This window comes from Colobus angolensis, unplaced genomic scaffold, assembly GCF_000951035.1.
Source record: "Colobus angolensis palliatus isolate OR3802 unplaced genomic scaffold, Cang.pa_1.0 Scaffold11, whole genome shotgun sequence".
In the NCBI taxonomy this organism is placed as follows: domain Eukaryota; kingdom Metazoa; phylum Chordata; class Mammalia; order Primates; family Cercopithecidae; genus Colobus; species Colobus angolensis.
Window position 1 is genome coordinate 2,078,817 of NW_012112030.1, and position 19,298 is coordinate 2,098,114.

Below are 19,298 nucleotides of genomic sequence, written 5' to 3' on the forward strand. Positions count from 1 at the left end.
CGGGGACACAAGGTCACTTGGGGGTGGGGGGGCGCCTCCCTGCGCCCGGGGAGGGGCCAGTCCCCAGACAGGGCAGCTCTCCAAAGGCTGTCCTCTGGGACAACTCAGGTTCTCCTCAAGAGCTGCGGGGACGAGGGGGCGTGGAGGCTCGGGCGCTGCGGGGGGCCGGAGGCAGGGACGCGGGGGGCGAAAGCGTCCCACCGGGAAGGGGGCCGGGCCACGTGTCCCGGGGGGCAAGTGATCAAAGGGCGAGGGGGTGGGCGCCGGGCATTGTGGGAGACCAAGCCGGAGGCGGGGGTCGCGGGGAGCAAGACTCCGGCAGGGTTAGGGCGGGTGCTGGGGAGGAGGCCGGGCGCCCTGCAGGCCAGGAAAGGAAGGGTCGGCTCCCCTGGGCAAGGGGCGGTCCGCGGGTCCAGAGACGCCTGAGGAAGGGGTGCGTGACGGGATGACCCTTGGGGCTGGTCGGGCCGTGAGGGGCGTCTCTTTGGGAACCCCGCGCTATTCTCACCCCGGAGCCGCCGCAGGTCGCGCTGGGTCCGACTCAGTGTCACTCCCGCTCCGGCTCCTCCTTGCCGCGGCCGAAGGGGGGAAAATGGCTCCGGCTCCGGCGTCGCCTCTTAAAGGGCCTGAAACACCGGCCGGGAAATCCCACCGCACAGGCCCCGCCCCCCCACGGACAGCCCATAATAACCTCAACCAACTCCAACCCCCCCTTCCACTACCGCCACCCTCCTCCCCAGGTCTCCAGGGCAACCCCCGCCCCCTCGTCGCTCAGGCAACCACTGGCCACGCCCCCTTCGAGCGCGCGCGCGCGTGTCACCTGGGCAACCGCCCACCTCCTGGCCATCCCATAATACACACGGACACCCCCCCCCCCACACACACACACACACACACACACACAAACACACAACACACACACACACACACCCTGCCCCCCCACATTTCATACATATATGCCAGGGGCTGCTGACATAATATTGCAGACCTTTTGCAACTAACCCTCTTAGACATCCCATAATAGCCATCCTTTGCCAACTTCTTCACTCTTGGCCCTAATGCTAACATCCCATAATAATTCACCCCTCCCTCCCCATGGCCATCCCATAATAAGCACCCCTCCCAGCACTTATGCCTCATATCCCATAATACTCAGCCCCATCCCCCACAGACATCCCATAATAACATCCTTCATCCACCCCCAGTTTGACATCCCATAATAGTCTGAAACTCACCCCCCCCCCATACTACAACAACGGACACTCGGCCTCCTCCCACACACATCCCATAATAATCAGTCTCCCACTTTCTATACTGACATCCCGTAATAACTAACCCCCTAGGGCTGCCCTCAGTCCCTGTAGGCTGGGGTCTAGAAGCTCACGTCACCCCCAGCCTTCCCTCTTCTAGCTCCACAGCCTATAATAAGTACCCCTCCTCTATCAAAAAGATAACCCATAATGATCAACAGCCCTACTGTCGCCCCACAGATGGACATCTAATCTCTTTTCCTCTGACACTGGAAAGCTATCCCATAATAATTTTACTCTCCTACCCACATCCTGACATCCCATAATAATTGCAAGGAGCTCGTGGTCAACCAAACATACCATAATACTCCCAACACAACCCAGTGTCACATCCCATAATGCTTCATCTCCACTCCACCACCCCTATCCCCTTTGAGCCAGGCATCCCATAATATTCATATTCTTCCCACCCCCATCTCCAGGCGCTGTCAGTCTATTCTAACACCCAAAGCAGGGAGGGCCAGGCAGGCTACCCACGCTTCCCTGTCCCCGCCCCCACTTGCACACACCTTAATCCCTTTCTGGGCCAAAGCAGTATCCTGGCAAAAAGCCTCCTCATGTCTGGGACCCCAGCTTCCCTCATACCATCATTTCCAGACACTTGGGGGCTAGAAGCCCACCTAGGGCCCCACCTAGTCCTACCAAAATCCAAGTATTTTCCAGATGCTTACCTCCAGCTCCTAAGTTTTGAGGAACACCAACCAACCAAAATACCAAGCTGACAGATGAAATATTTACGTGAAGTCTAATTCACCCTGCAACATCCCGTAATAATTACCAACTCCCATCCAAAGACTATCTCTCAACATTCTAGCAATCCTCTCCCTCACCACACCCCCAGGTCAGGGACCTTTCACCAACACCCGCAGGCCACTCCTGCAAATGGACATCGCATCATGATGTGAACTCAGGATCCTGCTCTATACACACCGAGAATGGAGGCCTGCCCTCCCCCTCCTCACTGCTGCTCATGTTCATTCAACCTATGTTGAGGAGTACCTAGCGAGGCGGAGCTGCGCACCACGGAGAAACAAGGAAGACCAGGGAGCCTCACTTCAAAAACCATAAGCAACCAAGCAAACTATGATACACGACAGACAGAATGGTGCCAAGGGAGAACTGCTGAGGACTATTTCCCAATTTCCTGTTACAGAAAATAAAATCCCCCTGGTCCCAAGAGAGAACATATCCCAGTAAGATTTACCATGGTCCTTCCAGAGGCTGGAAGATGATACTTAAAGGATTTACGGATATAGACCATAGTCAACATGATCTCCTATCTGTTCCCTACTTACTAGGGGATTTTTATTGGAAAGCAATGTTCATCCATCCAGTGTTCCTAATACTGAAATCCTATAATATGTTCATGTCCTTCCTTCTTAAGAGACTCCACAATATGCCAGCATTGTTTCTCCCATTCTTGAACACCAAATCCTGCTTATCCTCGATGTCCCATATTTTTCAGGCACTTTCCCATTTTATATCCTGAAGTCTCATAATACCTCCAATGGCCTCCATCCTCATGTAGTTGGGGCCCCATTCTCCACCTCAAAAAAAAAAAAAATCTTTGGTTGTGTAATGTTCCCCACCTTCCTGCCTCCATAGAAGTCAATATTCCAGCGGGGCACGGTGGTTCATGCCTGTAATTCCAGCACTTTGGGAGGCCAAGGCAGGTGGATCACAAGGTCAGGAGTTCAAGACCAACCTGGCCAACATAGTGAAACCCCATCTCCACTAAACACGTAAAAATTAGCCTGATATGGTGGCACACGCCTGTAATCGTAACTACTCAAGGGCTGAGGCAGGAGAATTGCTTGAACCCAGGAGGTGGAGGTTGCAGGGAGCTGAGATTGCACCATTGCACTACAGCCTGGGCAACAGGTGAGACTGTCTCAGAAAAAAGAAAAAAATAGTCAACATTCCAGGAGGCCTACATTGAATTATGCCCCAAGGTAGCCCTCCAGCATATACCATCCCCTTCCCTTATTATGCCTACCCTCCAGCCACCCTATGGATGCAAACCTAGAAGTTGAAAAAACCCAATTTTGTTTTGTTTTGTTTTGAGAGACAGGGTCTCAGTGGCGCAATCACAGCTCACTGCAGCCTCAACCTCCTGGGCTCAAGTAATCCTCCACCTCAGCCTCCCACCTGTAGCTGGAACCACAGGCACACACCACCACACCCAGCTAAATTTTAAATTTATTGTAGAGACGGGGTTTCACTGTGAACTCCTGGACTCCAGTGATCTTCCCGCCTCAGGAAAGAGCCCAATCTGAAAACCCTTTGGCCCTCAGAAAACCTGAGCCCATCAGCCTGTCACTTTTCCCTCTTCCTGACGCCCAGGGATTCAGGCCTGAGTGAAAACCAATGTCCCAGCACCACTGCCTTGCTGCCCTGACCCCAGGCCAAGGATAATGTCTCCCTCTGCTCATTTGCCTTTTTCGCATGGGTTCAAGACCTATGGAAGTGGGATGAGTTGAAAAGAAACTGGAACTTCCTTGTAGAAAGGGCCCTTCCCAACCAGTAGTGAGTGGGATGAACCTCATGCCATCTCTGCATTACCCTTCTCATCTCATTTCCCTAGAGGAAGGCCTGGCCAGATGGCTCTCCCCTTCTCTAGGATCCAAGGGACTGGAGAACTGGCACAAAGAAACGAGTTCAGGGAAGGCAAGAGCTTGCCTCAGGGAATTACAATCCCTCTGCTCCTGAGCAGAACACCAGAGATGCAGCCAGGTCTTCCGCTAGCTCCTGGCTGACTTTGTAAACCCACTAGCCTTCCACATTTAACTCTCATCTTAGGACTGGAGTTTTCGGCATCAAAGACATCAGGTCCTGTCAAAAGCTCCCTCTGTCACCTTTGAAGTAGGTGTTTTCTTTTTCCAACCTTCCCTTCAACTCCCTGGCCCACCCTCTTACTGCACTCATTGTGGCGAGCGGGCCACTCTCCCCCGTTCTGCAAGTCTTCCAGTTTCCCTCGTTAAATGCTCTTGACATCAAGACTGGGCCCCATTTACTTACCCAAGCCCTCTCCCATACTTATTCTGAGTACTAAGAATGAAACTTGTGATCCACAATGAGCAGTGAGGAGGCAGCTCTTTTCAGATATCATGATGTGGGGACATCTCCTTTCAGGGAAGTTTCTCCTTCCTACAGAGGGCTGCCAGATGCCTCTTGTGCCCTCTTCTACCCTCATTTCTCCAGCGGATTCAGCCTGTCTCTGGGCCTCAAATTCCCCTCTGCAATATCTCCATCTGCCCATACCCATACGCTCATTTCCACAGTCATCTGTCCATATAAACCAGTAAGAGAGAGTTTAACTGGGTAGTCACAGCCTCCTGCCAGTGACTAAAAATATCCACATTTTATTTATCCATATATCCTTTGTCCACTACTCACCCTGTGTCCCTATTCCTGTAGGTTCTACCCACTTCTTCCTTTGCTGCTCTTGTTCCCCACCTCTCCCTGACACCACAACAAGGAGAAAGTTAAAATCCCTTCCTCTCTTCTTGAGTTCCAGAAAGGGTTCGGAGGTGTGTGCTGGTGCGTTGCTTTGTGGTCCTTATGCTTCTACGCTTCCCCTCCCTCCTCTAGCCCCATGCTACCCTCCCAGATAAATTATAAATAAACCACTAGCATGATTGGCCCAGGGAGACTAAGGGTGGGATAATCTCCTAATTAACGTACCCAGGAGGGCAGCCTCTCCAGCCAGTTACCTTAGAATTCTGTTTTCATCCCATGATACAGAACCTAGAATAACACTCAGAGTGAGTTGTTCACGGAGTTTTTAGCATTTGCTCTATAACTCCTCTCCTTACACCTCTGTTTTGCGTGAACCTGAAAAACTCTATTTATAAGAGGTCCAAGGGGCCACAATGTTCTCCTGCTCTGTCAGAAGAGGGGATTTTGGGAGACAACAGAGGGAAGAAAAGCCACAGTGACAGTGCACTCCAAAGGCTGGACAGGATGCAGATCACGTGGGGCTTGGGGGTGACATGCCAGGTGTTTGTATCTCAGGAGGCAACCTAGCCTCTGTTCTTTGGGTGGGACTGCAAGGTACCAAAGCGCCCCGTGCACAACCCCCCAACCTGAGCTATGGCCCCCGGGCTCAAACCCAGTAAGACAAAGATGGAAGGGAGATGGGTACTATGGCCATCCAGGAGTACTACTCCCTTTGGTATGCCACCCGGCCAGAACCTCTCAGTTCTCACTTGCAGCGCAGCACTGCAGGCGCCGGACTCACAGGGCAACCCTGTATCGCACAAGCTGTTCAACGGACCCAGGTGTCCAGGGTTCAGATTTGGCTCGCTGGAGCCTGCCTCAGGGGCCCCTTCAAACAGCTGTCACCAAAGAAACCTCTCCAGCCAGTTACTCCTGCCAGGCCTCAGGTCCGACTCCACGGCTCACCCTACCCTCCCCAGCTCCTTCCTTCCCTCTTCCTTCCCTCCCCCTCCCCACCCCTCCCTAGAGCTTCACCTCTCCTGGACAGCCCCACCCAGCTGTGCAGGGCACATCCCATAATAATCCTCCTCGCTAGCCTTACCCCCCCACCCAAAAAAGAGAGGCGGCCATCCCATAATAGCCACCCACAAGAGACATTCCGCGGTGACCGCCCCCTCCCTGCAGAGCTGCTGGGAGCAGCCATCCCATAATAGCTGGCCGCCTGTTTTACTGGTTACGGCTGTGGAGGGAGCTGGAGAGGAAATGGAGGGGAGGGGGGAGGGGAGAAGGATCCAGGGCCCCCACTTTGTGGGATGCAGGGAGAAGGGGCAGGAGGGTGGTATAAGGGGCTAGGGTGCAGAGGAGGCCGTTGTGCAGGTGGGAGGTGTGATCCACTGACCACCACCACCCTGCTTTAGGGCTTTCTCCCCATTCGCCAGGGGCTACTTTTCCCCTCAGCACCCCGGAGGTGTCTGCTAGTTAGGGGAGATGCCTGGGATGGGTTGAGGTGCCCAAACTCTGTGTGTGTAGGGAGATGGGTTTCAGGTGTTCCCATTGGGGCGTTTGAGAGGGGAGGGTGACCTTAGAAAGGATGGTAGGCGAGTAAGGGTTGAGGAGGTGGGGGGGGCTGGAGAAGAGCTCCTCAGGCCCTCCCCATTCTGCACCACCATCCCATAATAATCCCCCCAGCCCCACTCCCCCTCCCACACACGACATCCCATAATATCTTCTGGAGAAGCAGTCCCCGCAGTAGGTACAAAGAGCTATCCCATAATAAGCTCCCCCACCCCCACTGACTACCCCCCCAACTTGGCCCCCCCTCAGTCACATGCAGCCGGTGCCATCCCCCGCTGCTCCCCCCTCTGGCCACCGAAGGCCTTGCCAGCCCATAATACTCTTGCCTCTGGTCGCAGGAGGCCTCCAGCCCATAATACTCCCTTCCACCACCACCCCCCCCTTCCCGCCCCGCACCCCTTCCTCCCGCCTCCAGTTGGAGCCGGGCCTCACCAGCCCATAATATTCCCCAGTCTCCTAAGGCTGTTCCAGCCCATAATACTCTCCCTGTCTCCTAAGGCCTCTCCATCCCATAATACTGCCAGACGCCTGACCTGTGGGCCAAACCCCAGCCCGTTCCACACATCGAGGCTGTGTCAGCGCCGCCGGCCTCCTTCCCTGTCCCTCCTCCCTCCCTGGTCGCGCTTTCCCTCCCAGGCTTTCTCCCGCCCTCCTGCCCTGGGCCCCTCTCCCAGCCCCACCCCGTGCCTGCCTGGGCCCTCGCTTCCCCTCCAGCCTCCTCCCTTGCCCTTTCTCCATTGCTTGGTTCTCCAGCCAGCTTCTCCCTGTCTTGCACTTTTCCACCTCCTCCTTGGTCTATGGGATGGACATGGGCCTAGTGGGGAGAGAGTGCCCCCAGAGGGCAACAGGCCAGTCGCTGCCCCTAAAGACTGCCTGCTTGACCTAGCACCGTGGAAACCTGCCCAGCCTGCCTTGTTCACCACCTCCCGTGGTCCTAGTTCTGATTGCTGGCAGAGCTCTGTCTGGGTGAGGATTCACCTGGAGCCCTTTACGTCTTCCGGAAACACTCGCCTTGGGCATTACTGGCAGAGTTTATCAATGGCCTTGCCTCCCCATGCTGATGTTGGAAAGAAGGCATTCCCACTTATGGGGCCTCTAGAGTACCTTTCAAAGGTGGGCTCCTTGACCCTCACAATAACCCGGTAAGTGGGTATTATGAGCCCCATTTCACAGAGAAATGGGAGAAAAGAGAGGCTCAGAGAGGTCAAGAAATCTGTTGAAGCCACATTGCCAAGAAGTGAGAGAGTTGAAATTTATGCCCAGATTTGTTTGATTCCAAAGTTCTGGAGCCTTTAGGATTCCCCAAACCCTGAGTGAGAAAGTTCACTTTCCAGTACTTTCCATGCTCCTCTGTCAAGGACAACATGGTGAGAATTACCCCAGCTTGTCCAGGGCCTTCCTGTGTGAAATTAACCTTCCCTTCCCCATTTCTTCCTTGGGACCCCAGATGGCAGCCTCGAAGGAATTCCATCCTCAAGATGGTTGAGGACCAAGAAGGAAGAATCTCTGCCCTCCTTTGGTATCCCTTACCTCTGCCCTGGCGCTCCTAAATTTCTTTTAATATTAATGATTGTGGCTGGGTGTGGTAGCTCACACCTGTAATCCCAGCACTTCTAGGAGGCAGAGGCAGGAGGATCACATGAGGCCAGGAGTTCAAAACCAGCCTGGCCAACATGGTGAAACCCCATCTCTACTTCAAGTACGAAAATTAGCTGGTTGTGGTGGCGCACGCCTGTAATCCCAGCTACTCAGGAGGCTAAGGCAGGAGAATCACGTGAACTTGGGAGGTGGAGGTTGCAGTGACCCGAGATAGCACCACTGCACTCCAGCATGCATGACAGAGCAAGACCTTGTCTCAAAAAATAAAATAAAATAAAATGAATGATGGTTACTCTTCCCAGCTACTCTCACCATGTGGAGGGACCATCTTACAGAGGAAACAGACTTTGAGGAAGGGCGAACCAAAGAATGGTCCCTGCTCAGTGTAGACAGTCAGGAGATGCCTTGGAGATGTAGGGTACATCACAAGCTGTGGGAGGGGAGTCATGGCCAACTGCATGAAGTCTTAAGACATTTTGCTTGTGTGTGGGCCCTGGATGGGGTGTATTTTAGGGTCCAACACAATTGGAACCTTGAGTGAGCCAGCTCTCAACCCCCCCCAACCCTTGCAGCCACATGGTGTTCAATAAACAGGGGGCTGAGACAAATGGAGAGTGAAGGGGTGGGTGTGCTGTAGGGCAAGTGGATTAGCAGCATGGAGGAAGAACTGGGAAGAGGAAGGCCAAGATGATGCAGCAGATTCAAGGCAAGCCAGGCAGTTGAAAGAGGTGGCTACATGAGGAAGGGAGGAGAAGGAAGGAAACCCGGGTGATCTGTAACAGGAAAGAAAGTCCCAGGAAGGAGAGGTGTACTGCAAAAAGCAGGAGTTTGGGAGCCAGATACAGATCCAACCACTTCCTGGTTGTGTGACCCTAAGACCTCAGATTCTCCAGGGTGTTTCTTCTGTAAAAGGGATGAACATCGTCTCTAACTCAGATTATATTATTTAATATAATAAAGAAGATAATGCATCTTGAACACTAACTTGAAATCTTGGCATACAGAAGAGTATTTTTTAAATCTGCTAAAAGTCTGGGCGCAGTGGCTCACGCCTGTAATCCCAACACTTTGGGAGACCAAGGTGGGCGGATCACCTGAAATCAGGAGTTCAAGACCAGCCTGGTCAACATGATGAAACCCTGTCTCTACTAAAAATACAAAAATTAGCCAGGCACGGTGGCGGGCGCTTGTAATCCCAGCCACTTGGGAGGCTGAGGCACGAGAATAGCTGGAACCTGAGAGGCGGAGGTTGCAGTGAACTGAGACCATGCCACTGCACTCCAGTCTGGGCAACAAGAATGACACTCCATTTCAAAAACAACAACAAAAAACTGCTAATGCTCATTCCCTTCCATCTAAGATTTTCCTCTTCTCTGTCTTTGGATTTTCCTAGACCTTAAATGGAGCAGCTCCAGGGCATGGGGTGAGGGTTCTGGACTTCACACTGCTCTCTTAGCCTTGGTGAACCCTATGAAAAATGGCCTAATCTATTCTTGCCTCTCTGTTCTCTTGATGGAAAGCCTTTGGATATCTGAATGGGGGAAAATAGTCCACCAGGGCTTTGACACCAGAGATTTCACATCAGAGACAATGTGTTGCCATCTAGCTCTTCCACAGGCCATGGTCACACTTGTCCTCGGCTATTTTTTTATTTTTTTATTTTTTCAGACGGAATTTTGCTCTTGTTGCCGAGGCTGGAGTGCAATGGTACAATCTCGGCTCACTGCAACCTCCGCCTCCCAGGTTCCAGCTATTCTCCTGCCTCAGCCTCCCGAGTAGCTAGGATTACGGGCATGTGCCACCATGCCCGGCTAATTATGTGTTTTTAGTAGAGACGGGGTTTCTCCATATTGGTCAGGCTGGTCTTGAACTCCCGACCTCAGGTGATCCGCCGGCCTTGGCCTCCCAAAGTGCTGGGATTACAGGCGTGAGCCACCGCGCCCAGCCGTCCTCGGCTGTTGTAACGGCTCCCTGACCAGTCTTTCTTTTCCTTAGACTCTCCCCACCAATCATTTTCCTCCAGCTTATTCCACACAGTTTGTCAGTGTGAGCAAAATTTCACTCAGGAGCCTCCGTGGGCTTCTCGTTGCCCACTAAACCAACTGCCAATACCTTACGCTGCATTCTTGTGTTTTCTGCCTGGCATTATAGTTTTTGTTTACTTGTTCTATGGTTCCCACTAGATTGTAAACTACTTCACAGCGAGATCTGACTGTTCATTCATTCAACAAATATTTATTGAGCACTTTCTCTGTGCCAGGCACTGTTTTAGATGCTGGGGATCATCAGAGAATCGAAGAAAAATCCATGCCCCCACGGAACTTACATTCTACCTAGGATATAGGACGGGGTGGCAGAGATGATAAACTATAAAAATTAGAATAAATAAATTATATGGTATGTTGGAAAGTGATACATCCCGTGAGTTGTAATTACTTTGGAACTCACATACCTGCCTATAAAAGTACTCAAGTAATCTTTAAAAATTGTGTTTGATTCTGTTTGAATAGGGCAAAGTGCTAAGATTTTGGACTACGAGGTTTTGTGCTGCCGGTGCTCTCAGGACAGGAAGGGCACAGGTCTTGAACCCTGAAGATGAAGAGAGATGGAGCAGGTGCTAATCACTAGGCCTCCTCCAGAGTGGCTGGAGGTAAGTGCCAGGCTCCAGACTCCAATCTCCATCCAGATGGAGAAAGGACCAGATTTCATGGCCATCCCTTAGGCATCTGGGTCAGTTCTCTGATTTGGCCACCAGGGGTCATTTTACCCCTGTAAATCACCGTCTGGAGCACTTGGCATAAAGGCACACACAAAAGGCTACCCTGGACTAAAACACACAGACAAACGGAGAACCCTGACACACACACACACACACACACACACTCTCTCTCTCTCTCGCTCTCTCACACACACAGTGCACGCACACACATATAAAAATACAGTATTGAGACATAGGGTCAGAAATGCTGTAGGATGCACACAGGGCAACAACTCCCTCAGTAATGTCAGGGTCTGAAGAATGTCCACAAGTGCCAACTCTGCAGCCCCTCCGAGCCCCCAACTTGGGTAAAGAGGGAAGGAATAGCCGGGCACAGTGGTTCATGCCTGTAATCCCAGCACTTTGGGAGGCGGGCAGATTCACCTGAGGTCGGGAGCTCGAGACCAGTCTGGCCAACATAGTGAAACCCCATCACTACTAAAAAAAAAAAAAATTAGCCGGGTTTGGTGGTGGGCACCTGTAATCCCAGTTACTTGGGAGGCTGAGGCAGGAGAATTGCATGAACCCGGGAGGCGAAGGTTGCAGTGAGCTGAGATCGCGCCATTGCACTCCAGCCCAGGCCACAGTGTTAGACCCCATCTCAAAAAAAAAAAAAAAAAAAAGGAAGGAATAGTAGATGGCCCATTTCCCTTGCTTCCAGCGTGCTGAGAATGGACAGCCTATTCCTGTCCTTCCATCTCACTCTTAACTTCCCCATAAACTCTTCTCTCCTGGCTATGGCACAGTTCCCTTAGTTCCCTTTTCCCTTCCCCAGAGAAGCCCCATCCCCTCCCCCTGAGCATATGACTAGTTCCACCCCAGTCTCCATCCCTGCCCCAGGGCTGCTGCTGTGGTATGCCCAGGGTAGTCTTCCATTGTATGTACTACTCCTAGGGCCGCAGGAAAACCCCAAGACATGAAGACTATCAGAATTGATTAATTTATTTAGCACTGCCCTCTCCCCACAATCATAGAAAGCACTGTACATAATGCCCTGGGAAGAAGTTAGACATGAACGCTAATACTTCAGGACAAGTGTGGTTCTCAAAGTGTGATCCAGGGACCAACACTTTGAGGGAGTCCACGAGGTCAAACTATTTTCATAATACTGCTACACAGATATTATTTGTCCCTTTCACTCTCATTCTCTCACAAGTATACTGTAGAGCTTTCCAGAGGTTTCATGAAGTGTGTGTGGTGACATCATTGCTCTCGTGGCTAACGGAATGTGTGCACGTGTATTTATTTTAAAAATGTATTCGCTTTAATTTCTAGTATGGTAAGTATCAAAAGAACAAAAGATAAGCAAAGCTGTTTGAGAGCCTCAGTTTCTAAGAGTGGCGTCTGAGACCAAAAAGTTTGAGAACCAATGCTTTAGTAGAAAGAATTTTCTCCTTACTCTGGACAAAGCAGAGAGAGAGAGAGAGAATATTAAGAACCTAAAATGGAGGAGGCCTGGAAAAGGGGGTGTGATGGAAGAAAAGATAACCTAAAAAGGGGTTGGACTTGGATTTTGGCGAGGAGGAAACTCTAAGCCAGTTTTGCCTTGCCCCCACTGTCCCATGCTGGGTGCCAGGTCTAAATTGTCACAAGTCACTATGCGAGAAAGAACCTAGTTCTGTCCATATGGAACTCTTCTATTAGGCCTCAATGGTGAGCAGGGGAAGCCTAGGCCGAAATGAAAGTGGGTGGCATCCGTGACAGAAGTCAGCAGACGAACAGGCATCTCAGTAGCATGGTCCACCAAACCTGGGGCTCTTCAGCTCTCAGGCCCCTGTGGCGGTTTAAATCCAGAATGCTCATTTTCTGTTCCATCTAACCAGTTTTTAGCAGTTTAATGCCCCGCCCACCCAAAGGCATTTCGTCCCCTTCTGCCCTCTGCACGGGTGGGCTCTCTGCATCACTTCCCACCACTGGAGATGGGGTCCTCTGCGTGCTCACAGTTTAAAGAAGCCATTTCCAGCAGCAATGCCTTCCTCGGGCCCCGGCTTCCACACTTTGTACTCTTCTGCGTCGCTAAGCTGGAGTTGCCACCCAAAGACCCAAGTGCCCAGCCCACCTTCTTGTGTGCACACCCTGCAAGCCTCCCAGAACGAGAGGCGTTGGGAGTCGGGCACGGACGGCGCTGTGGCATGATGTGCGTTCAGAGGGCGGAATCCTGGGGACTCTGTGTGAAGGAAGGCAGAGGGTGGGAGTTGGAGGGTAGCAGCAACCCCTGACTGGCGGCATCCGGCCTGGTGGCGTCGGTGGTGACGGCGGACCCTTCGGATTGCGCGAGCGCCGCCTGCGTCCCGTTGGTGGCCAAGGTCCTGACCCGGTGCGGAGTGCCCAGGCCGCGCAGGGTGTTGCGGAAGCCCTCGGCGCTAAAGTAGTACACCAGCGGGTCCAGCACGCAGTTGGCGCCGGCCAGCAGCACCATCACCATCAGTATCCCGCGCACGCGATCGCGGGCAGGCACGCTGGCCGCCACCAGCTTGCTTCGCTGCAGGCCGTAGACCGCCAGCGTGGCGTTGTAGGGCACGAAGCACAGCAGGAAGATGACGAGGTTGGCCAGCAGGAGGCGCACCGTCTTCAGCCGCCGCTGGCTCCGCGTGGCGTCGGGGCGCGCCAGCGTCCAGAAGACTCGGCCCGACGAGTAGACCACCGCCGCCAGGGGCAGCAGGAAGCCCAGAGCCTCGGCCAGCAGCACGAGGGGCAGCAGCCTGCCCTTCCACAGCTCGTCGCTGAAACTCTCGAAGCATAGGCGCACCTCGAGGTCCCGGTAGCGGCAGCGCGAGGGCCTGTGCACGCGGGCGGCGGGCACGGCAAACACCAGGATGAACGCCCACACGCCCAGGCAGAGCAGCCGCGCCACGCGGGGCCGTCGCAGGTGGCGCAGTCGCAGCGGGTGCACGATGGCAGCGTAGCGGTCCACGTTGATGAGCATCAGGAAGATGCAGCTGCCGTACATGTTCATCTGGAAGATGGCGCCCGCCGTCTGGCACAGGAGGTCGGGGAAGGGCCAGTGGTGCAGTGCGTAGTAGGAGAGACGAAGGGGCAGCGAGAGGGAGAAGAGCAGGTCGCTGGCCGCTAGGTTACACATGTACACGCTCACCACCGAGTGCACGCGCAGCGCGCGCAGAAAGACCCAGAGGGCCAGCGCGTTGAGGGGGAGCCCGGCAGCCAGCACCAAGCTGTAGACTACCAAGTGCAGGCGGTGGGTAGGTCGGTAGTCAGGACACGGGAGAACAGAACTGTTGGTTGAGGAGCTGTTGGCCAACATTGTGCCAAAGTGGGAATGGGAGCTAGGCTGGGGATGCCATGGGGCACACCAGAGTCATGGCATGGCATTCATCTCCGGGGCTGGGGCCTGGAGGCTGTACAGACATGGTCCCAAAACAAGCAGAGGGAGGGTATGGGAATGCGGGCTATGGCTGCAGGGACAGATGGCTGCCAAGGGTTGGGTGCGTTTGGTAACAGCTTCATCAGCAGCAGAGACCTGAAATAGGAAGGCAAGCCAGAAGTTACACAGAGACAGGGCTGCACACACAAATGTTTAGCTACACTGGCAGGCCTTCTGAATCTTTTCTCAGCCTCAAGTCTGCCATTGGGCCAGAATAGGTTCCTACAGCAGGACTATATAGTATAGTGTTTTTTTGTTTTTGTTTTTTTTTTTGAGATGGAGTCTCGCTCTGTCACCCAGGCTGGAGTGCTGTGGCCAGATCTCAGCTCACTGCAAGCTCCGCCTCCCGGGTTCACGCCATTCTCCTGCCTCAGCCTCCCAGGTAGCTGGGACTACAGGCACCGCCACCTCGCCCGGCTAGTTTTTTTTTGTAGTTTTTAGTAGAGACGGGGTTTCACCGTGTTAGCCAGGATGGTCTCGATCTCCTGACCTCGTGATCCGCCCGTCTCGGCCTCCCAAAGTGCTGGGATTACAGGCTTGAGGCACCGCGCCCAGCCTAGTATAGTGTTAAACACCCAGGCTTGAAGGCAGGGACTCGGATTCCTAGGTTTAACTCTTGGTTTTGCTAACTTACCTAGTTGTGTGACTTCAGAAAAATTCATCTGGGCTGGGTGCAGTGGCCTACACCTGTAATCCTGGCACTTTGGGAGGCCAAGGCAGATCAATCGCTTGAACCTAGGGGTTGGGGACCAGCCTGGGCAACATGGCAAAACCCCGTCTCTACAAAAAAATACAGGGCCAGGTGCAGTGGCTCACACCTGTAATCCCAGCACTTTGGGAGGCCGAGGCAGGTGGATCACCTGAGGTCAGGAGTTTGAGACCAACCTGTCCAATATGGTGAAACCCCCATCTCTACTAAAAGTACAAAAATGAGCTGGGTGTGGTGGTGCTCACCTGTAATCCCAGCTACTCGGGAGGCTGAGACAGGAGAATTGCTTGAAACTGGGAGGCAGAGGTTGCAGTGAGCTGAGACCGTGCCATTGTACTCCAGCCTGGACAACAGAAGTGAAACTCTGTCTCAAAAAATAAAAATAGCCGCGCTTGGTGGCTTACGCCTGTAATTCCAGCACTTTGGGAGGCCGAGGCAGATGTACCGCCTGAGGTCAGGAGTTCGAGACCAGCCTGGCCAATATGGTGAAACCCTATCTCTACTAAAAAAATACCAAAAATTAGTCTGGCATAGTGGCGGGCACCTGTAATCCCAGCTACTCAGGAGACTGAGACAGAGGAATTGCTTGAACCCGAAGGGCAGAGGTTGCAGTGAGCCAAGATCGCGCCATTGCACTCCAGCCTGGGCAACAAGAGTGCAACTCCGTCTCAAAAAATAAATAAATTAATTAAATTAAAAATAAAATAAATAAAAATAAGGCTGGGCGCAGTGGCTCATACCTGTAATCCCAGCACTTTGGGAGGCTGAGGTGGGCGGATCACCTGAGGTCAGGAGTTCGAGATCATCCTGGCCAATATGGCGAAATCCTGTCTTTTACTAAAAAAAAAAAAAAATAGCTGGGTGTGGTGGCAGGCGCCTGTAATCCCTGCTACTTGGGAGGCTGAGGCAGGAAGAATCACTTGAACCCGGAAGGCGGAGGTTGCAGTGAGCCGAGATCACACCATTGCACTCTAGCCTGGGTGACAGAGCAAGACTGTCTCAAAAAATAAAAAATAAAAAATATTAAAAAATTAAAAAATTAGCCGGGCATGGTGGCACATGCCCATAGTCCCAGCTACTTGTGAGGCTGAAGTGAGAGAATCACTTGACTCCAGGGAGGTGGAGGATGCAGTGCACCCAGTGCAGTGAGCTTCAAGTGCACCATTGCACACCGGCGTAGTGGCTCACGCCTGTAATCCAGTACTTTGGGAGACTGAGGCGGGCAGATCACCTGAGGTCAGGAGTTAGAGATTAGCCTGGCCAACACGGCAAAACGCTGTCTATATTAAAAATACAAAAATTACCCAGATGTGGTGGCATGTGCCTGTAGTCCCAGCTACTTAGGAGGCTGAGGCAGGAGAATCGCTTGAACCCAGGAGGTGGAGGCTGCAGTGAGCTGACATTGTACCACTGCCCTCGAACCTGGGTGACAAAACGAAACTCTATCTCAAAAAAAAAAGAAGAAAGGGGGCCGCACGGTAGCTTATGCCTGTGATCTCAGCACTTTGGGAGACTGATGTGGATGGATTACTTGAGGCCAGGAGTTCAAGACCAACCTGGCCAATATGACAAAATCTTGCCTCTACTAAAAATACGAAGATTAGCTGGGTGTGGTGGTGTGCACTTGTAATCCCAGCTATTCAGGAGGCTAAGGCATGAGAATTGCTTGAATCTGGGAGGCAGAAGTTGCAGTGAGCCAAGATCACGCCACTGCACTCCAGCCTGGATGACAGAGCGAGACTCTGTCTCAGAAAATGAGAGAGAGAGAGAGAGAGAGAGAGAGCAGATTCATGAGGTTGTTTGGAGATTAAGATGATGTGTGTAAAATGCTTAGGTTGCTGTTACTATCTCAAGATCTCTTCCTTCCTTCTTTCCTTGCTTACTGAGCTCATAGAAGGTTCCAGGCATGTTCACAGCAGGGAACAAAACAAAAAGTCTGTGCCCCCACCTCCTTTCCATTCCACTGGAGGGAGACAGATAATAAGCACAAACCAATAGGTCGTCTTATGGAACACCTTCTAGGACCAGGTGCTAGGCTAGCTCCTCGTTATCCAAAGAATAAAGGTCAAACTCCTGAGTATATGGGAGGCTGAGGCGGGAGAATCACTTGAACCCAGGAGGCGGAGGTTGCAGTGAGCCAAGATCACGCCACTGTACTCCAGCCTGGGTGACAGAGTGAGACTCCATCTCAAACAAGCAAACAAGCAAACGAAACTCTCAAATACAGAACAAAATCCCAGCCTTACTCATCACATCCATCATTGCGCCTATGTGGGCTGGATTCCTGGTCAAAGCAAACTGGGTTCAGCTTAATTATTTGACTTCTCAGTTTCTTCATCTGTAAAATGGGAATAATAACATAACAGTGCCCTCATAGGCTGATTGCATGCTAGTCTTCACCAGAGCCACATGTGAATAAATTTGACAGCACAGTCTTGCTAGGCAGGGGAAGGCCGTGTGGGTTGAGTTTTGCCAAGTGCTCCCCCAGCAGGTCTAATCCCAGATGAAGCTCTGTGGTAGTGGGGAGACGGTGATTTGGTAGTGAGTGACCAAAGGGAACCCTAAGCCCAGAGAGCACAGAGGTGAGGTGAGGAAGGGTACCACTGGTGCTGACGAGGCTGCCAGAGGGGAGAATGCAGCAGCTGCTGTCCTCAGGCAAAAACTGACAGACAAAGGATGTGGTCAAGAGATGGAAGAGACAGAGGAAAGGACATAGTCTGAGGGATGCCACCTTCCTCAACGCCATAACGCCATGGAAGCCACCCCTCCACTTCAACCCCACGTACCATCTATTTTGTGTATGTGTGGCAAAATATACATAACTTAAAATTTGTAAAATTTTTTGTGTGCATGCTCTGTCACTCAGGCTGGAGTGCAATAGCATGATGTCAGCTCACTGCAACCTCTGCCCCCCAGGTTCAAGCAATTACCCTGCCTCTGCCTCCTGAGTAGCTGGGATTACAGGCATGTGCCATAATGCCCAGCTAAATTTTTTTGTATTTTTAGTAGAGATGGGGTTTCACCATGTTGACCAGGCTGGTCTCCAACTCCTGACCTCAGGTAATCTGCCCACCTCTGCCTCCCAAAGTGGGAGGATTGTTTACAGTCATTATAGGTGTGAGCCACTGTGCCAGGCCTATCATTTTTTTTTTTTTTTTTTTTTAAGACAGGGTCTTACTATGTTCCCCAGGCTGGTTTTGAACTCTTGGATACTCAAATGATCCTGCCTCAGCCTCCCAAGTAGCTGGGACTTACAGGCATGCACCACTGCACCCAGCTAACACTTATCATTTCTAAGTGTACAATGCAGTGTAGTTAAGTACATTGACAGTGTTGTGGCCGGGCGGGGTGCTCATGCCTATAATCCCAGCACTGTGGGAGGCCAAGGCGGGTGGATCACCCAAGGTTAGGAGTTTGAGACCAACCTGGCCAACATGGTGAAACCCATCTCTAGTAAAAATACAAAAATTAGCTGGGCGTAGTGGCATGTGCCTGTAGTCCCAACTACTTGGGAGGCTGAGGCAGGAGAATTGCTGGAACCTGGGAGGCAGAGGTTGCAGTGAGCCAAGATTGTACCACTGCACTCCAGCCTGGGGGACAGAGCGAGAGTCCGTCTCAAAAACAACAACAACGAAAAAGACCAAGACAGTGTTGCTTAACCGTCACCACTGTCTGTTTCCAGAAATAGTTTCATCAACCAAGCAACGACTCTGCAGACATTAAACGGTACTACCCACCGCACCCCACTCAGCTCCTGGTTCTAGTCTACTTTCTGTCTCAATGAATTTGCCTATCTTGGATACCTCATATGAATGGAATCATACAGTATTTGTCCTTTTGTGTCTGTTTTTTTTTTTTTTTTTTTTTTTACTTAGCATAATGTTTCCAAGATTCATTCATGTTGCAGCCTCCGAAGTAGCTGGGATTACAGGCATGCACCACCACGCCTGCCTAATTTTGTATTTTTAGTAGAGACAAGGTCTCTCCCTGTTGGTCAGGCTGGTCTTGAACTCCTAACCTCAGGTGATCTGCCTGCCTCGGCCTCCCAAAGTTCTGGGATTACAGACGTGAACAACCGTGCCTGGCCTGGAATTTCATTTTTATAGCTGGATAATGTATTTCGCTGCATAATATTTTGCTCATCCATTCATCTGTCGGTGAATACTTGGATTCTTTCCACCTTTTGGCTATTGTGAATAATGCCACTGTGAACATGGGTGTCTAGATGTCATCTTAGGGAAAGAAGTTGTCTGAGACCCTGAGCAATTATCCCAAGACACCGAACTTATTCCTTTCAAAAGGAACTGTTTAGGCAGAGCGCGGTGGCTCACACCTGTAATCCCAGCACTTTGGGAGGCTGAGGCAGGCGATCACGAGGTCAGGAGATCGAGACCATCCTGGCTAACATGGTGAAACCCCGTCTCTACTAAAAATACAAAAAATTAACCGGGCGTGGTGGCAGGTGCCTGTAGGCCCAGCTACTCCGGAGGCTGAGGCAGGAGAATGGCATGAACCCGGGAGGCGGAG

The 19,298-nt window shown here is 52.1% G+C and overlaps 2 protein-coding genes across 5 annotated transcripts in view; both read right to left on the minus strand.

The window, feature by feature from the left end:
• Nucleotides 1-685, minus strand: part of CHD4 (chromodomain helicase DNA binding protein 4) — a 36,708-nt gene extending 36,023 nt beyond the window's left edge. The window contains exon 1 of the mRNA XM_011951901.1: nt 509-685. The gene's annotated coding sequence lies outside the window, so the exon portion shown is untranslated. The remainder of the gene's footprint in view (nt 1-508) is intronic.
• Nucleotides 686-12,105: 11,420 nt separating this feature from the next.
• The window catches only part of LPAR5 (lysophosphatidic acid receptor 5), a 23,280-nt gene continuing 16,087 nt past the window's right edge, over nt 12,106-19,298 (minus strand). For all 4 annotated transcript variants that reach the window (XM_011951945.1, XM_011951929.1, XM_011951938.1 and 1 more), the window contains one exon: nt 12,106-14,158. In XM_011951945.1, the coding sequence (XP_011807335.1) occupies nt 12,824-13,942 (1,119 nt within the window). In that variant the 5' untranslated portion in view covers nt 13,943-14,158 and the 3' untranslated portion in view covers nt 12,106-12,823. The remainder of the gene's footprint in view (nt 14,159-19,298) is intronic.